Source organism: Etheostoma spectabile, chromosome 20 (genome assembly GCF_008692095.1).
Source record: "Etheostoma spectabile isolate EspeVRDwgs_2016 chromosome 20, UIUC_Espe_1.0, whole genome shotgun sequence".
Classification (NCBI taxonomy): domain Eukaryota; kingdom Metazoa; phylum Chordata; class Actinopteri; order Perciformes; family Percidae; genus Etheostoma; species Etheostoma spectabile.
Genome location: NC_045752.1, coordinates 1,549,393 through 1,563,168, shown reverse-complemented (window position 1 = coordinate 1,563,168; position 13,776 = coordinate 1,549,393). Strand labels below are relative to the sequence as shown.

General features: G+C 38.2%; 3 protein-coding genes across 9 annotated transcripts; 2 read left to right on the top strand and 1 right to left on the bottom strand.

Moving 5' to 3' along the window:
* Positions 1-19: 19 nt before the first annotated feature.
* On the bottom strand, positions 20-1,726 carry LOC116670385 (uncharacterized). Its single transcript, XM_032500899.1, has 2 exons — positions 768-1,726; positions 20-684 (listed from the first exon to the last, which is right to left on the bottom strand). The coding sequence occupies exon 2, from the start codon at positions 671-673 to the stop codon at positions 71-73; it is 603 nt and encodes a 200-aa protein (XP_032356790.1). The 5' UTR covers positions 674-684; positions 768-1,726; the 3' UTR covers positions 20-70.
* Positions 1,704-6,506, top strand: tp53i3 (tumor protein p53 inducible protein 3). Of its 2 annotated transcripts, XM_032500870.1 has the most exons (7): positions 1,770-1,851; positions 2,926-2,999; positions 3,166-3,339; positions 3,497-3,764; positions 4,646-4,858; positions 5,772-5,968; positions 6,059-6,506. In XM_032500870.1, exons 2-7 carry the CDS (start codon positions 2,946-2,948, stop codon positions 6,254-6,256), a joined length of 1,104 nt encoding a protein of 367 aa, XP_032356761.1. In that variant the 5' UTR covers positions 1,770-1,851; positions 2,926-2,945; the 3' UTR covers positions 6,257-6,506. The 2 variants fall into 2 exon arrangements, with proteins under 2 accessions (XP_032356762.1, XP_032356761.1); XM_032500871.1 differs by lacking the exon at positions 2,926-2,999 and having other exon boundaries at positions 1,704-1,851.
* Positions 6,507-7,212: 706 nt separating this feature from the next.
* On the top strand, positions 7,213-13,756 carry dnajc5gb (DnaJ (Hsp40) homolog, subfamily C, member 5 gamma b). Of its 6 annotated transcripts, none has more exons than XM_032500896.1 (6): positions 7,213-7,404; positions 7,758-7,887; positions 8,504-8,717; positions 8,918-9,071; positions 9,857-9,919; positions 11,670-13,756. In XM_032500896.1, exons 2-6 carry the CDS (start codon positions 7,775-7,777, stop codon positions 11,741-11,743), a joined length of 618 nt encoding a protein of 205 aa, XP_032356787.1. In that variant the 5' UTR covers positions 7,213-7,404; positions 7,758-7,774; the 3' UTR covers positions 11,744-13,756. The 6 variants fall into 6 exon arrangements, with proteins under 6 accessions (XP_032356787.1, XP_032356786.1, XP_032356784.1 ...); XM_032500895.1 differs by having other exon boundaries at positions 9,857-9,924; positions 11,675-13,756; XM_032500893.1 differs by having other exon boundaries at positions 9,854-9,919.
* Positions 13,757-13,776: the final 20 nt, after the last annotated feature.

The following is a 13,776-nucleotide window of genomic DNA, read 5'->3' as shown; positions in this document are numbered from 1 at the left end:
AATGAAACCTTTTTCCTTCTTGGAAATGTAGAGAAATAAAACTGAGTAGACTCTAAACTTCCGAGTTCCTCTACGGAGGTTTCCCATGTATTTCCATGGTGCCTTTGCCCTTGAGCATTTCTATAAACGCTGCCACCCTCTTGTGTAAAGTTTCCCTCTGAAACTGTCTCAGTCTCTCCATTTCCTCTCGGGCTTTCTGCTGTTGCCTGGCCAGCTCCTTTTCTGATATTGAGTCAATAGTTGCGATGTTTTTCATCTGCATGAGAGACACGCTGCTCTGGATGTAGCCCCTGCGTCTCACTGGGCTCGGGGGGTCGACTGACGGAGGGGGTGCTGATGTCGAGCGACTCTGCTCCGCCGGTTCACATCCTTTGTTGGGATACTGGGCTGTGCTGGAGTACGATCTTCTGCCATAAGATGTCTGAAATTTGTGTTCTCCGATGTCTTTCATAGCGATGTTGACTGTCGCTTTAGGCTCAACCACCTTTACCATCACCACCCTTCTCCGTTCCTTTATCAGCGACTCTCTTCTTTGCTGTAACATCTTGCGAGTGTACCGGTACTGCTTGTCCAACATGTTCAGTTTATGCTGGAGATCCCTGTCCTCTTTTTGGTTCAACACTTTTAGATCTCTCTGCTGTACACTAGCTCTTCTGAAGCTTTGATCCATCATATACAAGTGATCTAGAGGGAGAAATATTGGTGTTATTTTAACCAGCGATTTCCCTAATTCTTTCATTTTGTTAAAGCCAAGGATGTTTTCTTACCTGATTTCTGTTCCCCGGAGTGCTGTGTTATACAGGTGTGTTTGCTGCTATGGCTGTCTCAGCGTATGTAATATAATAGCCTATTATATTTTAAGTGAAGTGGATGGGATTGCTGGTCATTGTGTACTGTCACATTGTTTAAAGAGATTACTTTTCAAGTTGCTCCTTGTGAGTGCAGTCACGGGGCTTATTGCACAATAACAAAGACTCCCTTTGTGCCAGGTATTTCCAAGATCACGTTTTGTCTAATTTTATGAAACTAGTACTTTGGGGATTAATGCTACACACTTTATCACATGATTTTTCACTGATAAGTTATATTTTAGATAGTGTTTGAATCATTTTTAATCAAATTTCAAGGATTTTAGCAATACTGAGGTCACAAAATGTTAACGTCGACACAAGATCTGCAAAAGGTTTTTCTTGTTATTTTTAATTAATTTAACTGTTCAGGTATACTTGTTTAATTTGATCTTTTTACATGTAGCTCTACATAGCGTCTATTCTCTGCTGAAAGAACAATTCACAATTACTTGTTCAACAGAAAATTCATCTGCAACTATTTTGATAACTAATCATTCAAGCTGTTTTTTAATTTAAAAAAAGGTCTGGTTCCAGCTTCTTCAATGTGAATATCTCCTTTTTTCTTTGTCTTGTGCGATAATAAACTGGAACTAATACACTGGGACTGCTGGTTGAACCAGACATCTGAGCTCTGGGAACTACTGTACATTTAGTACTGTTGGCTGACGCTGAATGGAATTAAAGGGTAAAATAACTGATAATCAAAAATGAAAGATAAAACATTAGTGGCAGCCCCGTTCTCCTCACTGCCAGGATCTGAAGATGAACCCCACCATTTCCCATTTACTAGTTTTGCAGTCCCAACGTTGTATCATATGAAAACCAGTTTTTCTTGTGCAGTATTCCTTTAAAATGCCTCGCTATGTGGAAGCCCGCCGGCCCCTTTGCTGGTTTGATCCCTCCCGCGCAAAGCCGTATGGTCTGGATGATGGCATAACTACACTTCCCAAAACCTCACACAGTCATCTCAGAGTTCATCAACTGCTGACATCGCTGTCTGGTAAGTTCACGTTATTAATGCTTTTATCACAATTTAAAAGGTCGATTAACTGTCTAATAAGCAGCTATTATCCTAAACTATAAACGTCTGTATTGTATTATTCTACTGGTGGCTTTAATGCAACTTAATGCAACTTAATGCAACTGTTGCAGGCTCTCTAGCTACCACTTCAGGCACTTTTATCGAAGATTCTTTAGGGTTGGAAATGCTGACATTACAGCGCATGCGCGTTACGTATCGGCTCATTACTGTTATTGTCTATGACTATTACTGTACGTAGTGCTGGAAATTCACTAACCCTCCGTCATATCAACACTGAACTATTACAACTGTTTCCTCTTCTCTCTTCTTCTTCTTTTTCTTCCTTGTTTCTTCTCCTTAATAGTTTCGTTATTATTTACACGTTACACCATAGACACTACACAGTGAAGCTAACTGGGCTAACCAGCAACATGTTTATGATTTGGACCTGTATGGAAAGCAAAATGGTCCAAAATTAATTAATGCGTTTTTTTTTTCCTCATGTCCATGCTTTAAAAGGTATTTAACCTAAATTATGAAATAATAGTAACAGTAACAAAAACAACCTCATTTAGCTTTGCAGAACGTTTTGGCTATGTGTGCCCATGCAGATTTGATGATATTTCACTTAAAGAGGAACTACATTACACACAAAATAAGCAGTCATAACCACATATATATTCTTGTCGGTAACACGGGTGATTTTTTTCTCTCAAAAAATTAGCTTACTGGGGTTTCTCCAGAAATGACATAGACGGATATGTCAAAATATGGTCAAAAACAATCAAACTATCTACATGGCAATGGCACGTTTTTGTGGAATTATTTGTGTTCTTGTGGTTTTTAAGACGAAGAAAACGGTGTAGAAAGATATTTTTTTTCTTAATAAGGGATCTATACACATTTTCAGCCCATCCCTCCATTTCCAAGGGATCACTTAGGTTTCATAATTAAGGATAGATCTTATTTTCTGTAAGAACTGATGCTCCCAGTCTGTTCTAGTATTATTGCCGTTGATAATTTCTGCCTACTTTTGCTTTCATCAAATCACAGTTGCACTACTGGTGCTATAAATGCATCACATTCTGCACACTGGAAGATTTTTACTCAGAAACACCTACCAGACAGTGAGTGTTTAAGAGACAGACAAAATAAAAAATTGCTTGTATAAAATGACTATAGGTTATATTGCTTCAGTTGTCAATCAACTTTACGCCAACAAGGCAAGCATTTGTTTCATCACATTTTAGTATTTAAACGTTTTTCTGTATATTTTGTATTTTCCCTTTACAGCCCTGGCACAAGTGTTGCTCTCACTTTGCCAAGATGATGCGTGCAGTGTGTGTTGACGTACCAGGAGGACCAGAGAATTTGCTGCTGCGAACTGTCTCAAGACCTCAGCCCAAAGGTGGAGAAGTCCTGATTAAAGTTCATGCAACTGCCCTAAACAGGGCGGACTTACTGCAGGTATAGTGCAATTTTTACAAAGCATACGTTTACTACAGTCTCTGTGCTTAACATGTCTATTGTGGTTATTTAACTTAATGTGACTTGTCAACATTTTTATATTTTTGAAACAATTACAACTAAGTCAAGTGCAATCATACTTTTCTGTTTTCCACAGAGGCGAGGACTGTACCCTCCTCCTCCAGGTGGGAGTGACATCATAGGCCTGGAGGTGGCTGGGACTGTGGATACTCTGGGCCCAGGGGTGAAAGGAGGCTGGAGGCCAGATGACAGGGTCATGGCCTTGCTCTCTGGAGGAGGATATGCAGAATATGTTTCTGTGCCTGAGGAGCTTCTCATGCCTGTTCCCCCTAATCTCACTCTCTGCCAGGCTGCTGCGATCCCAGAGGCCTGGCTCACTGCTTTTCAGCTGCTGGTTTTCATAGGTACAAAAATATGCCATCTCACTGACTTCGTTTACATGCACATCATTTAGTTTTTTGCCCTTATTCCAAAAAAGAAAATATTCCCAGTAAGCTGTTTACATGGCTAATGAAAGTGAATATTCCACTAACATTCCCATTTACAACTATCCGTGCAAAATACAGTTTTTTTCTAAGTTTACCAGCAGTGGCGGGCTTGTTTGACCGTGCAAACACAGCCTCCCTCTTTCATTCCTTCAACCAGCTTCTCTAAAAGGCCGACGTAACGATGTGTGCAAATGTCCCAAACCTGTTGATACCCAAGTCTTTGATAAGGTTTAAAAGTAGCTGTGTTCTTTTCAGATCTGCAGCCTTGCAAACTGTTGGCTGGTTGATTTTTGTACAGCAACCATAGCAACGCACAGAGTTGACCATAAGCTGTAAACAGGCAAGAGGCTGCAGTAAACTGCAGTAAAAACCCTGATTGAGACGCATATTCCGAATGCGCTGTATAAATGTCCAAAGAATGCCTCTATAACCCGAATAATGCTGGAATATCCCACGTCTTAATCGGAAAATTCTATATTTGGAATAAGGCCTCATTTGGAACATCAAACCAGAATATGCTATATACATGACCTGTATCAAATTTTGAATATTGTCATATTTGGAATAATAGTGGATTATTGGTGTGCATGTAAACATACTCATGTGGTCAACTCAAAACGTATGCTTTCCATTATCTGAAATTACAAGTTTATCCAAACAATTAAAGATGGTAAAATATTATTGTATCAGTTGCCACTTCACTTTATACACCCTTTCCCCTGCCTTTTCCCTCACTCTATAATTAACAAGGGGGGGAATATATTTATTATAGTTGCCACCTGTCTTCTCTGCCACAGCTCAAGTGAAGGAGGGTGAAGTGGTGCTGGCTCATGCTGGAGCCAGCGGGGTGGGAACAGCTGCTGTTCAGCTGGTTCGTCTGTTTGGTGCCGTGCCCGTCGTTACTGCAGGGAGCCCAGAAAAACTCAAGATGGCCGAGAATCTGGGAGCTGCAGCTGGCTTTAATTACAAAGAAGAGAGCTTTGCACAGGGAGTTCATGACTTTACAGGAGGTGAATTGTGTAGCTGTGTGGAAGACTGGGAAGACAGGGCTAATCTTCTGCTTTTCATTAATTGTAATATTTTTTGTATTGTTCTTATTGCAGTGATCCCACACAATATGTCAGTGTTATACACATTGTGTTGGATTTTCTGTGCATCCGTAACTAGTAGTTCTTCTTTTTGTTATGGAAATGTAAACCAGAGAATATTTGGTGAGCAAAAGACATGTTTAAAACGTTGGACTAAAACAAATAGAATAGAGCTGACTACATGCCTAAACTTTAAATGATTATTATATATATTGTTGTTATTGTCAACAATTCCATGAAAAGTCTGAAACCAACAATGTGTTAGTTAATCTCTTAATACTTAATAAATTCCATACTTCCATTATGGAAAAGTCACAAATAAATAGTTTAATTTATTTTTTTAAAAGCTAAGTTGTTCCCTAAAACAGCTGGGCTTTGTAGTTTATTAAACGTTTCTCAACAGGAGGAATTTGTGCATTTGGACTATTTTCACACTTCATTATTCATTATTATTATTATTATTATATTCATTATGAAGGAAAATTTTGTCCAATATAACAATGTGGCTCACTGATGTGTATTCAGTAGTTCTTGAACAACAATGGAGCACTAGGGTAAAGACAAAGAAAATATATATGACTTTGACTACACAGATACTACTTACTATTAAAGATCCATTCATTGTTGGTTTTTGTTCTTTTCAATTGTCTGATAGTAAGAAAAATACCACCAGACATAAAAAGTATACAAAAATGTTGATTATCTTTCAAATAATTATTGTAACATATGGGTATATCACTGATGAGAATTAAAATAAGACCAAAGAGTCAGGGTCAAATGCAGATTAAATATCCTGCACAACTCCGTTGTGTCACTAATTACTGTTTTTTCACAGGCAAGGGAGCAAACATCATCCTTGACTGCATTGGTGGGTGTAACTGGGAGCAAAATGTGAGCTCTTTAGCCACCGACGGCAGGTGGGTGCTGTACGGCACCATGGGAGGCAGGGCGGTCGAGGGAGATCTGCTGGGCAAACTGCTGTCTAAGCGAGGCCACTTGCTCTGCAGCCTCCTCCGCTCTCGCAGCCTCCAGGTGAGAATTTATGCTGACTCATGTCAGCAGTGCTGAAACATCTCTTGCATTAACATGTCTGTAACTTGCTTTGTATTTTTCTTTTCACAGTACAAAGCAGACCTGGTCAAGGCTTTCTCACACCGAGTGTTACCGTGTTTCTCAGAACAGCCCGCCTCCTTGAGGCCAGTGATTGACAGCACATTCAACTTGGAGGACATCGCAGAAGCTCACAGGCATATGGAGGCCAACAAGAACACGGGGAAGATTGTCATTAATGTGATTCCTCCGAATCAGGGTACTCAGTGATGACCAATTGCAGTAATATTAACAGAAATGTAATTCATCTGAAGTACATTTGATCTATGTCATTTGGAAACTATTTGGCTAACACAAATATTGATAGTGATTTTAAATATGCCTTAACCATCAATAGTCCAAAGATGATTTTTGATTTTTATTTTACAGTGCTGTCTCTTCTGTAGTGACATGAGTAACCATAACCACTGTTTATTATCCGTATTGTGTTCATGCTGGATAATAAAGAGACCAACACTGATTTCCCTCTTTACAGATATCATACAAATACTATAACATACTTTACCAAATATTACAGAACCACACCAGTAAACCATTACAAAAACCCTGCGGTAAAAGCACTAGCTATTCTCCTGTTAAACGTAATCAAAGGGAACACTGTAGCATGTGCAGGTGTATTATGTCTACATTCTTAACCAGTATGGTACGCTTACATTTCCAAATTCGCCATAAATCCTATTTTACCTTCTTTATAAAAGTGTGGTGGTTACTATAAGAGGAGGAACCTTTTACATTTTGGACTATGAATCTTTGGATTTTTTAAGGTGGGACTAATTTTAACTACGGGATGTTCATAATAATTCACCATCATGTATTAGTTGATTTATATTTGTATTAATAATCTAAATGTGAAAAGTAACTCATGTCAAGTAAATTATGTGGAGTCAAAAGTACAATATTGGCTTGAAAAAGTATAAGTATAAAGTCGCATAAAATAGAAATACTCAAGTACCTCAAAATTGTATGTTAACGTTGCAGTACTTGAACAAAGTTACATCCACCACTGGTATTAGCAAAGTAATTACACACATTCAGTAGTGCACAAAACACTTAACATATTTATATTCATACCTATGAAGCGAAGCCTTATTTCGTTATTTATTAATGCTTTTCAATTCTGCGTACTTTAAACGCAGCCGCGCGCGCAGCAAGCTGAACAATAACGTGAAAGGATTCCTTCCTGTCTTTAGCTTCCTGCGTAGCTCTTCGCTAATGAAGTTTTCCTCCATGAGGAGAGGCGTTTGAATAGAGGAAACCGAGTACTATCACCTTCACTACATGGAACAAACTTTAGGCCAACCGACGGACACTTTTCGGACCCTATGATTCGACCAAAAACAACGATATTTATACGTCCAGTGCGTAAGATTTAGCGTATAACTTCCTCCTCATGCTAAAGTTAGCTAAGTCAGTTAGCTTTTTGTCGTGACTTAAACCAAAGAACCTTTATTCTCTACCGTCTTTGCTTAAACGTTACCCCGCAGTGTTCAACATTAAGAGTAACGTTAAACCTAATGTTATATTTGAGTTAAGTCCTGTAACTAATTCCTTATGTCACTAACTTAAACTCTAGTTATATAATTAATGTTATGGGCGGCGGTGGACTCCCAGCATGCTCTACTTCTTGTTTATTGTGGTTCATTGACTTCCTCGCCGAGCTTATTAGCCATTAAAAGGTCTTACTCCATTTGTGTTGTTTTTTATGTCACAGCCGCCAAATTGTGAAACATGCAGGACCCAAACAGACCTCAGCGTAAAATGTCAACGGCAGGAGACAGCTTGTACAAACTCCTGGGGCTGGAGAAAGGAGCATCTCCAGAAGAAATAAAGAAGGCATACAGGTATGTTAATAAAGACAAATTCATCAGTTCATTAAGCATTGACTAAACCTATTGGAATTCATGGCTGTATGTGCGTTTTTTTGTTCTATTCATATATAGGTGCAAAATAAAAGAAAAAAATCAAATTTGCACTGAATATTTGTTACAAGGCTGCAATTTTCAGAGCTTTGGAGTTCATGCAGTAGTGTCCATAAAAGAGCATAAGACATGAAGACTTGTGTGTGTCTGCTGTTTATATGGATATATTTAGACATGTTATTGATTTAATAGTCTAAAGGCCAAATAGTCTAAATTTGATGTTTGATTTGAGTTGAACATCTATTTTTGTTTTGTTTTAACGTTTTTCTTTCTTTAGAACAACTTCTCAGACCTTTTTTTTTTAACAATATACAGGCATACACATTACTTATTCTAATCTATTCGAGCATGCTTGCTGATTGTAACAAATACATTTCCGGTTACTTTTTGTACTTTAAAAAGGAATGCGAGTCCCCAATGTGTGGTTAGACCGGTTTGTATTGGCTGGTTGTTGTGAATGACAACAATCCACTGGAGTGGTGTCAGGGACAGTTGCATAGTCTTACTGTGAGTGGTATTCTCACTCGTTTGTTTTCAGGAAACTCGCGTTAAGGCATCACCCCGATAAGAACCCAGACAACCCAGAAGCTGCTGAAACATTCAAAGAGATCAACAATGCCAACTCCATCCTCAGTGATGAGAACAAACGGAAGATCTACGACGAGTATGGATCCATGGGCCTCTATGTGGCCGAGCAGTTCGGGGACGAGAGTGTCAAATACTACTTCCTCATGTCCAAGTGCTGGTTCAAGGTGAGGGCCAATGTGGTTTCGAAAGTCTGTGAAAATTGAGTGAACCTCTGACAGAAAATGTAATACACTTTTTTCTATGTTTTAACTGCCTTCATATTAGTTAAATATTTTATTTTCTTTGGTTGAGATGCAGTAAATGTTTGCATACAACAAGCACATACTGGTCATACTGACATTGATTCCCTTTCCTTTGTGTTCAGACCCTTGTGGTGTGCTGCTGTTTTTTCACGGGCTGCTGCTGTTGCTGCTGCTGCTGTTTCTGCTGTGGGAAGTGTAAAAAGCCCGCAGACGGGGAAGACTTCACCTATATGAACCCAGAGGACCTTGAGGCAGAGATCAGAGATCAGAATGCAGGTGAGGGACTTTGTTCTTTTGGATTTACTTCAGCCCGTAAAAGGGTGTCTTCCAGCTGCTTACATAAAAAGGACATCACATGTCTAGCTGGTGCCTGTTACATTAGAGTGCATGTACAAGTTACACTAAAACTAAAAGCAGTTTTTTCACTTGGTATTTCAAAATCACATTCTAAGGGTGTTTGTCGTGAATACTTGCTTTGTTGAAATATACATTCAAATGCAGTATTTACACTGCAAAAGGCAGCATTGAACATCAGTGGCCCCAAATAACTAAAAATTATCTGTTTTGAAAACTGAACTCGTCCTTTAATGACACAGTCAGTTAACTGTACACAGCACTTTCATGTTTACTGGGCAGTTTGTAATTATTTTATAGCAAAGCTTGTCAAAGGGATCAAAGCTTCATCGGTATGCATTTCATTAATACATTTTGATCAGTTACTTTCTGTGGAAGGATGAGTCTTCACATGAAAGGAAAATGCTATTTTGATAAATTGGATGCATCCAGTGTCTAAGTACTTAATGCCGTTTTCACCAAAGCTTTTAGTGCATTTGTAATTCATTCCTTCAGTCAGGGAAATAAGACATTGCTGGAGAGTGATTAAAGATGGATATGTAGCTTTGTATTTTTGGGGACAATTTTAAGTTCCCAGATTTTGAACGGTAACATATCTTTTGAATTTTCTAGCTTGGTGTTTGGTTAGAGCGCTTTTATATAAAAAAAAATTAAGCCTGGTAAAGATTAAAGGAATAGTTTGACATTTACACTTTGTTTTACAGCAGGAGACCATGTTATAGTTATTCAGCCGAGTCCTGGCACTTCAGAAAATGGCGTCCCCCCATCAGGTAAAGTTCACCTGTACTTCAGCTACCTGCTATCTGTAATTGAAATAATACTTTTGCTGAAAAGCGAATAAAGATGGACATGTCATTTTGCGGACAATTTGAAGTTTCTATCTTTTTAAATGGCAATTTATCTTCTATTGTTTTTAGGTCTTAGAACAAGTGTCAGCGCACTTTATAGTGAACAAGTGCAGATTTAAAAAAAAAAAAAAAAAAAGGTATAGTTTGACATTCAGGAGAATATGCTTATTTGCTCTCTTGCTGGTTAGGAAAAAGTTGCAGCCTCTTAGCTTAGCGTAAAGACTGGAGCAAAAAAGAAAAAAACTAGACTGGCACTGTCCAAAGATAACTGTCCCCAAGCAACTAGCTGAGACTTCAGAATATCAGTGCTTCGGGCCAAGAAATAGTCCTGCTCATAACCTCAAAGCCACAATTTTTTTTTTTACATTTAAGTTCTTGTACCGGTTAAAAAACAAGATGTTAATGATTGCGCTTTAGTGGTGCTGGTAGGTGAATTCTGTGACCAGAGGCAGGCTAACTGTTTCCATCTTTATGCTAAGCTAAACTATCTACTGGCTCAATCGTCACAATTATGGTACAGTGGTGTCAGTCTTCTCATAACTCCAAGTAAGAAAGAGATTTACCCAAATGTCGAACTAGTCCTTTAAGTCTTGCTCAGTTCTTGGTCTCTGTATTTGGTGATACTTTACCTCAGAAGTCCTGTTAGGTGGAAGCGTGGCTTTGCTTAGAGTTACTTTGTTTTACAGCAGGAGAACATGTTATAGTTATTCGGCCGAGCCCTGGCACCTCAGATAACGGTGTCACCCCATCTCCTGTCCTTAAGCGGACTGCTGTTCTGGGCTAATTCACTAATCTGGCAGAACATGAAGCAGCATGTCCCCGTGCAGGGGTTTATGTTTTGGCACCTTCTAACACCTCTAGCTCCTGGCGAGGATAGCGTGTTTTCCAAATCACATACCAACATTTCTTCCTTCAAGTTTTGCAGGATTGCTGTTATTAAGCCCTTATTTTTATGACCCGTGTCCCCTGTTGCTTTTTAATAACTGTGCTTGCATATACTTGGATCACTGTGGATAATATCATCAATGAGCACAGAGGGCAAAACAGTGTACTAAAGTGCTAACACTAATTATCAAGAACAAACAGTCTTTTACTCTTCAAATGTTTATAAGCCCAAAAAAAGATGGCTTATCAGAACAACTGATTTCAAGTGGCCGCACTAAAAACAAATGTATGGATTTAAAACTTCTTGTGACGTTATTTTTATTTTTTTGCTTACTCTCCTGCCCCGCATTGCTGTATAATATTTTAATCCATGTAAGGTTATTGAGAAAATGTCTCTGTACTTGTCAGAGTATAACATGGTTCTTTACAGTTATACTTTTGTCGGAAGAGTTTGTTCACCTACACCAGTTCTGGGAGACATATTGAAATCACTCACTTAAATTATAGAAGCAGTAAGAAACTCAAGTAAAAGTTCTGCATTCATTTGTTTAGAAGTACTAGGTGCAAGATGTACTTATAAGACTGCAAAATGTCAGTGTAATATTAAAGTATGTGATTAATATTACTCCAGTCTATCAACATGTAAGCCACATTTTAAATGTAGTTGTGGTTTGCTATATCTTAACATTTTCTTCCATTTGAAACAAACGGTCCTGTTTTGAGGTTTTTGCTGAGGAATAATTAGAAGTATAGAAAGTTAAAACTTTCCTGTTTTTCACACCTGTAGGTAAGAATGCACCCATCGTGATTCAACCTCATTCAACCAACAGCACCTTGGAAACCAAAAGAGAGGAGTCCTGATAAATCCAAGACCCCATCAGCGCTACATTGATCTTTTTGAAAGATGATGAGGTATACATGTTGGGTTTGAATGTGGCAGACATGCAGAAAACATGCGTTTGCTTAAAATTAACTAAGCAGCGGTTAAGTAGTGCCATATTCTCTCTAGTGCCAGTGGGTTTGTCTGTCTAGGTTTGTCCAATCTATTTATTTTTTTAACTTTTTTAAATATTGGGTGGTATCTGGACTGCATTACAGCGACATGACAAGCCATGCAAGTCAAAGCTCTGGAATATTTTTTTTTCTTTTCATGTGCACTTTAACGTCTCCATGTTTAAAATCCTAAAGCTGCCACGACTGCCGGAGATATTTTTTAAAATGCAACTTAAAAGCATGGTTCCCGATTTATTAAAAAGCCAACCACTCTGAGATTTAAGTGTCACCCTGCACATAATGTAGAAATAAATAAAGGGCTTATTGAAATGATGTACAGTATATTGTGATTAAACCAAACCATGTATTTAAAATGTTTGGATGTCCACTTGTGTATTTAACAATTTGTAAATGGCACAATTAGAATAAAAAAAGTGATGCTGACAGGCATTACAGGAATAATTAAACATTTTGTGAGAAACGCTTAGTCACTATCTGTCTGATGGTTAGATGAGATTTCAACCTTTCAATCATTTCACAACACAAGATTGGTTGTATGATTGTTAAGTTGGCCGTGTGGGTCTTTCAACGTTATGACATGACCCTGGCATTAAGTTTGAAGCTAGAGCCAGGAGGTGATTAGTCTAGCTTAGCATAAAGATTGGAAGCAGAAAAAGATAGCCTGGTTTAAAAAAAATAATATAAATCAGGCTCTGATGCCAACTTTTTGCCGTCACTGTAAGGTTTTCAATGTGTGTTGTAGTTGCAGACGCGCTACAAAAGTACTGGGCACATAGACACGTTATTTGCTAAGAAATAGTTCCGGCACATAACTCCCTTTAGAACCACAGCATAAAATTTCACTAGTTAACATGTATGTGGTGTGTTTGAGGTTTTCATAGACAGATTTTGTTACCTTTCCTCCCCGTTTCCGGCCTTCATGCTAAGCTAAAGTCATTGCCTTTTGGCTCCAGCTCCATATTAACGTAACACAGACATGAGGGGTGTCAATCTTCTTATTCAACGCTTGTAAAGAAAGCGAATAGGCGTATTTCCCAATATATTGATGTAGTTCTTACTAGTACTTCTAGATATTGGTAGCACTGTTGGTCAGTTCACTGTACCTGCACATAAGGTGACCTCAAGAAAAAACAAGGGGGTGAATACTTGTTAAGGTACTGATAAAGCTCCCACAAATTAACAGGTATTTTCTGAAAAACACTTTCCCTACATTTGACGCTTAATCCAACTTCACTCGACATCGAGATTACTTCATTGTATGATTTATTGCCGATAATTTCTCAGATGTGTCAAGGCCTTTTAAAGACAATGATCTCTCTGGTGTGTGTGTGAGATGATTTATGGCCGCTGTGTGCCATGAAATACGGGAATCTGGTTTTCTGTGTAAATGCAGAGGTATATTTTTGATTGGAAGTTTTATGACCAATTTGTGTCTATTAATATAATGCCATAAATGTCTTTTTTTTTTTTAGCTCTGCTGGGTGTAGGAATGTTGGGTTTGTGCATTTGGTACAGATCTAAATAGTAGGTGTGCATGTGTTTAGCATTTTGTCTGTTTTTCTCGGGTGACTTTTACAGATAGTCCAACAATGTTTAAATAAAGATCCCAGAAACAATCCCAGAAATGTATGTAAAAGTCAGTTTTGTATACTTGACGACTGAACAAAAGTGACTGAAAACATTTTAGTTGGATTGGGTTTTATTTTTTTTCCCTTAAGGTTCGAATTATTGATTAAACAATAAAAGAAATTGTATATTTTATCATCTCGATATTTAGGTATTTCCCCAATTCTTTCAACTTTTACATGGTGGTTTCTGTAAATTGTATGGTTTATTAATCAAATAAACTTTGAGACTGGAGATGTCTGAAAGTTGTCTTG

Coding starts and splice junctions, on each gene's coding strand:
- LOC116670385 (XM_032500899.1), bottom strand. CDS start 673: ATGATGGATCAAAGCTTCAGAAGAGCTAGTGTACAGCAGAGAGATCTA.
- tp53i3 (XM_032500870.1), top strand. CDS start 2,946: ATGCATCACATTCTGCACACTGGAAGATTTTTACTCAGAAACACCTAC. Junction 3,340..3,496: donor ACAGGGCGGACTTACTGCAG/GTATAGTGCAAT, acceptor TGTTTTCCACAG/AGGCGAGGACTGTACCCTCC. Junction 4,859..5,771: donor AGTTCATGACTTTACAGGAG/GTGAATTGTGTA, acceptor GTTTTTTCACAG/GCAAGGGAGCAAACATCATC.
- dnajc5gb (XM_032500893.1), top strand. CDS start 7,775: ATGCAGGACCCAAACAGACCTCAGCGTAAAATGTCAACGGCAGGAGAC. Junction 8,718..8,917: donor TGTCCAAGTGCTGGTTCAAG/GTGAGGGCCAAT, acceptor CTTTGTGTTCAG/ACCCTTGTGGTGTGCTGCTG. Junction 9,072..9,853: donor GATCAGAGATCAGAATGCAG/GTGAGGGACTTT, acceptor TTTGTTTTACAG/CAGGAGACCATGTTATAGTT.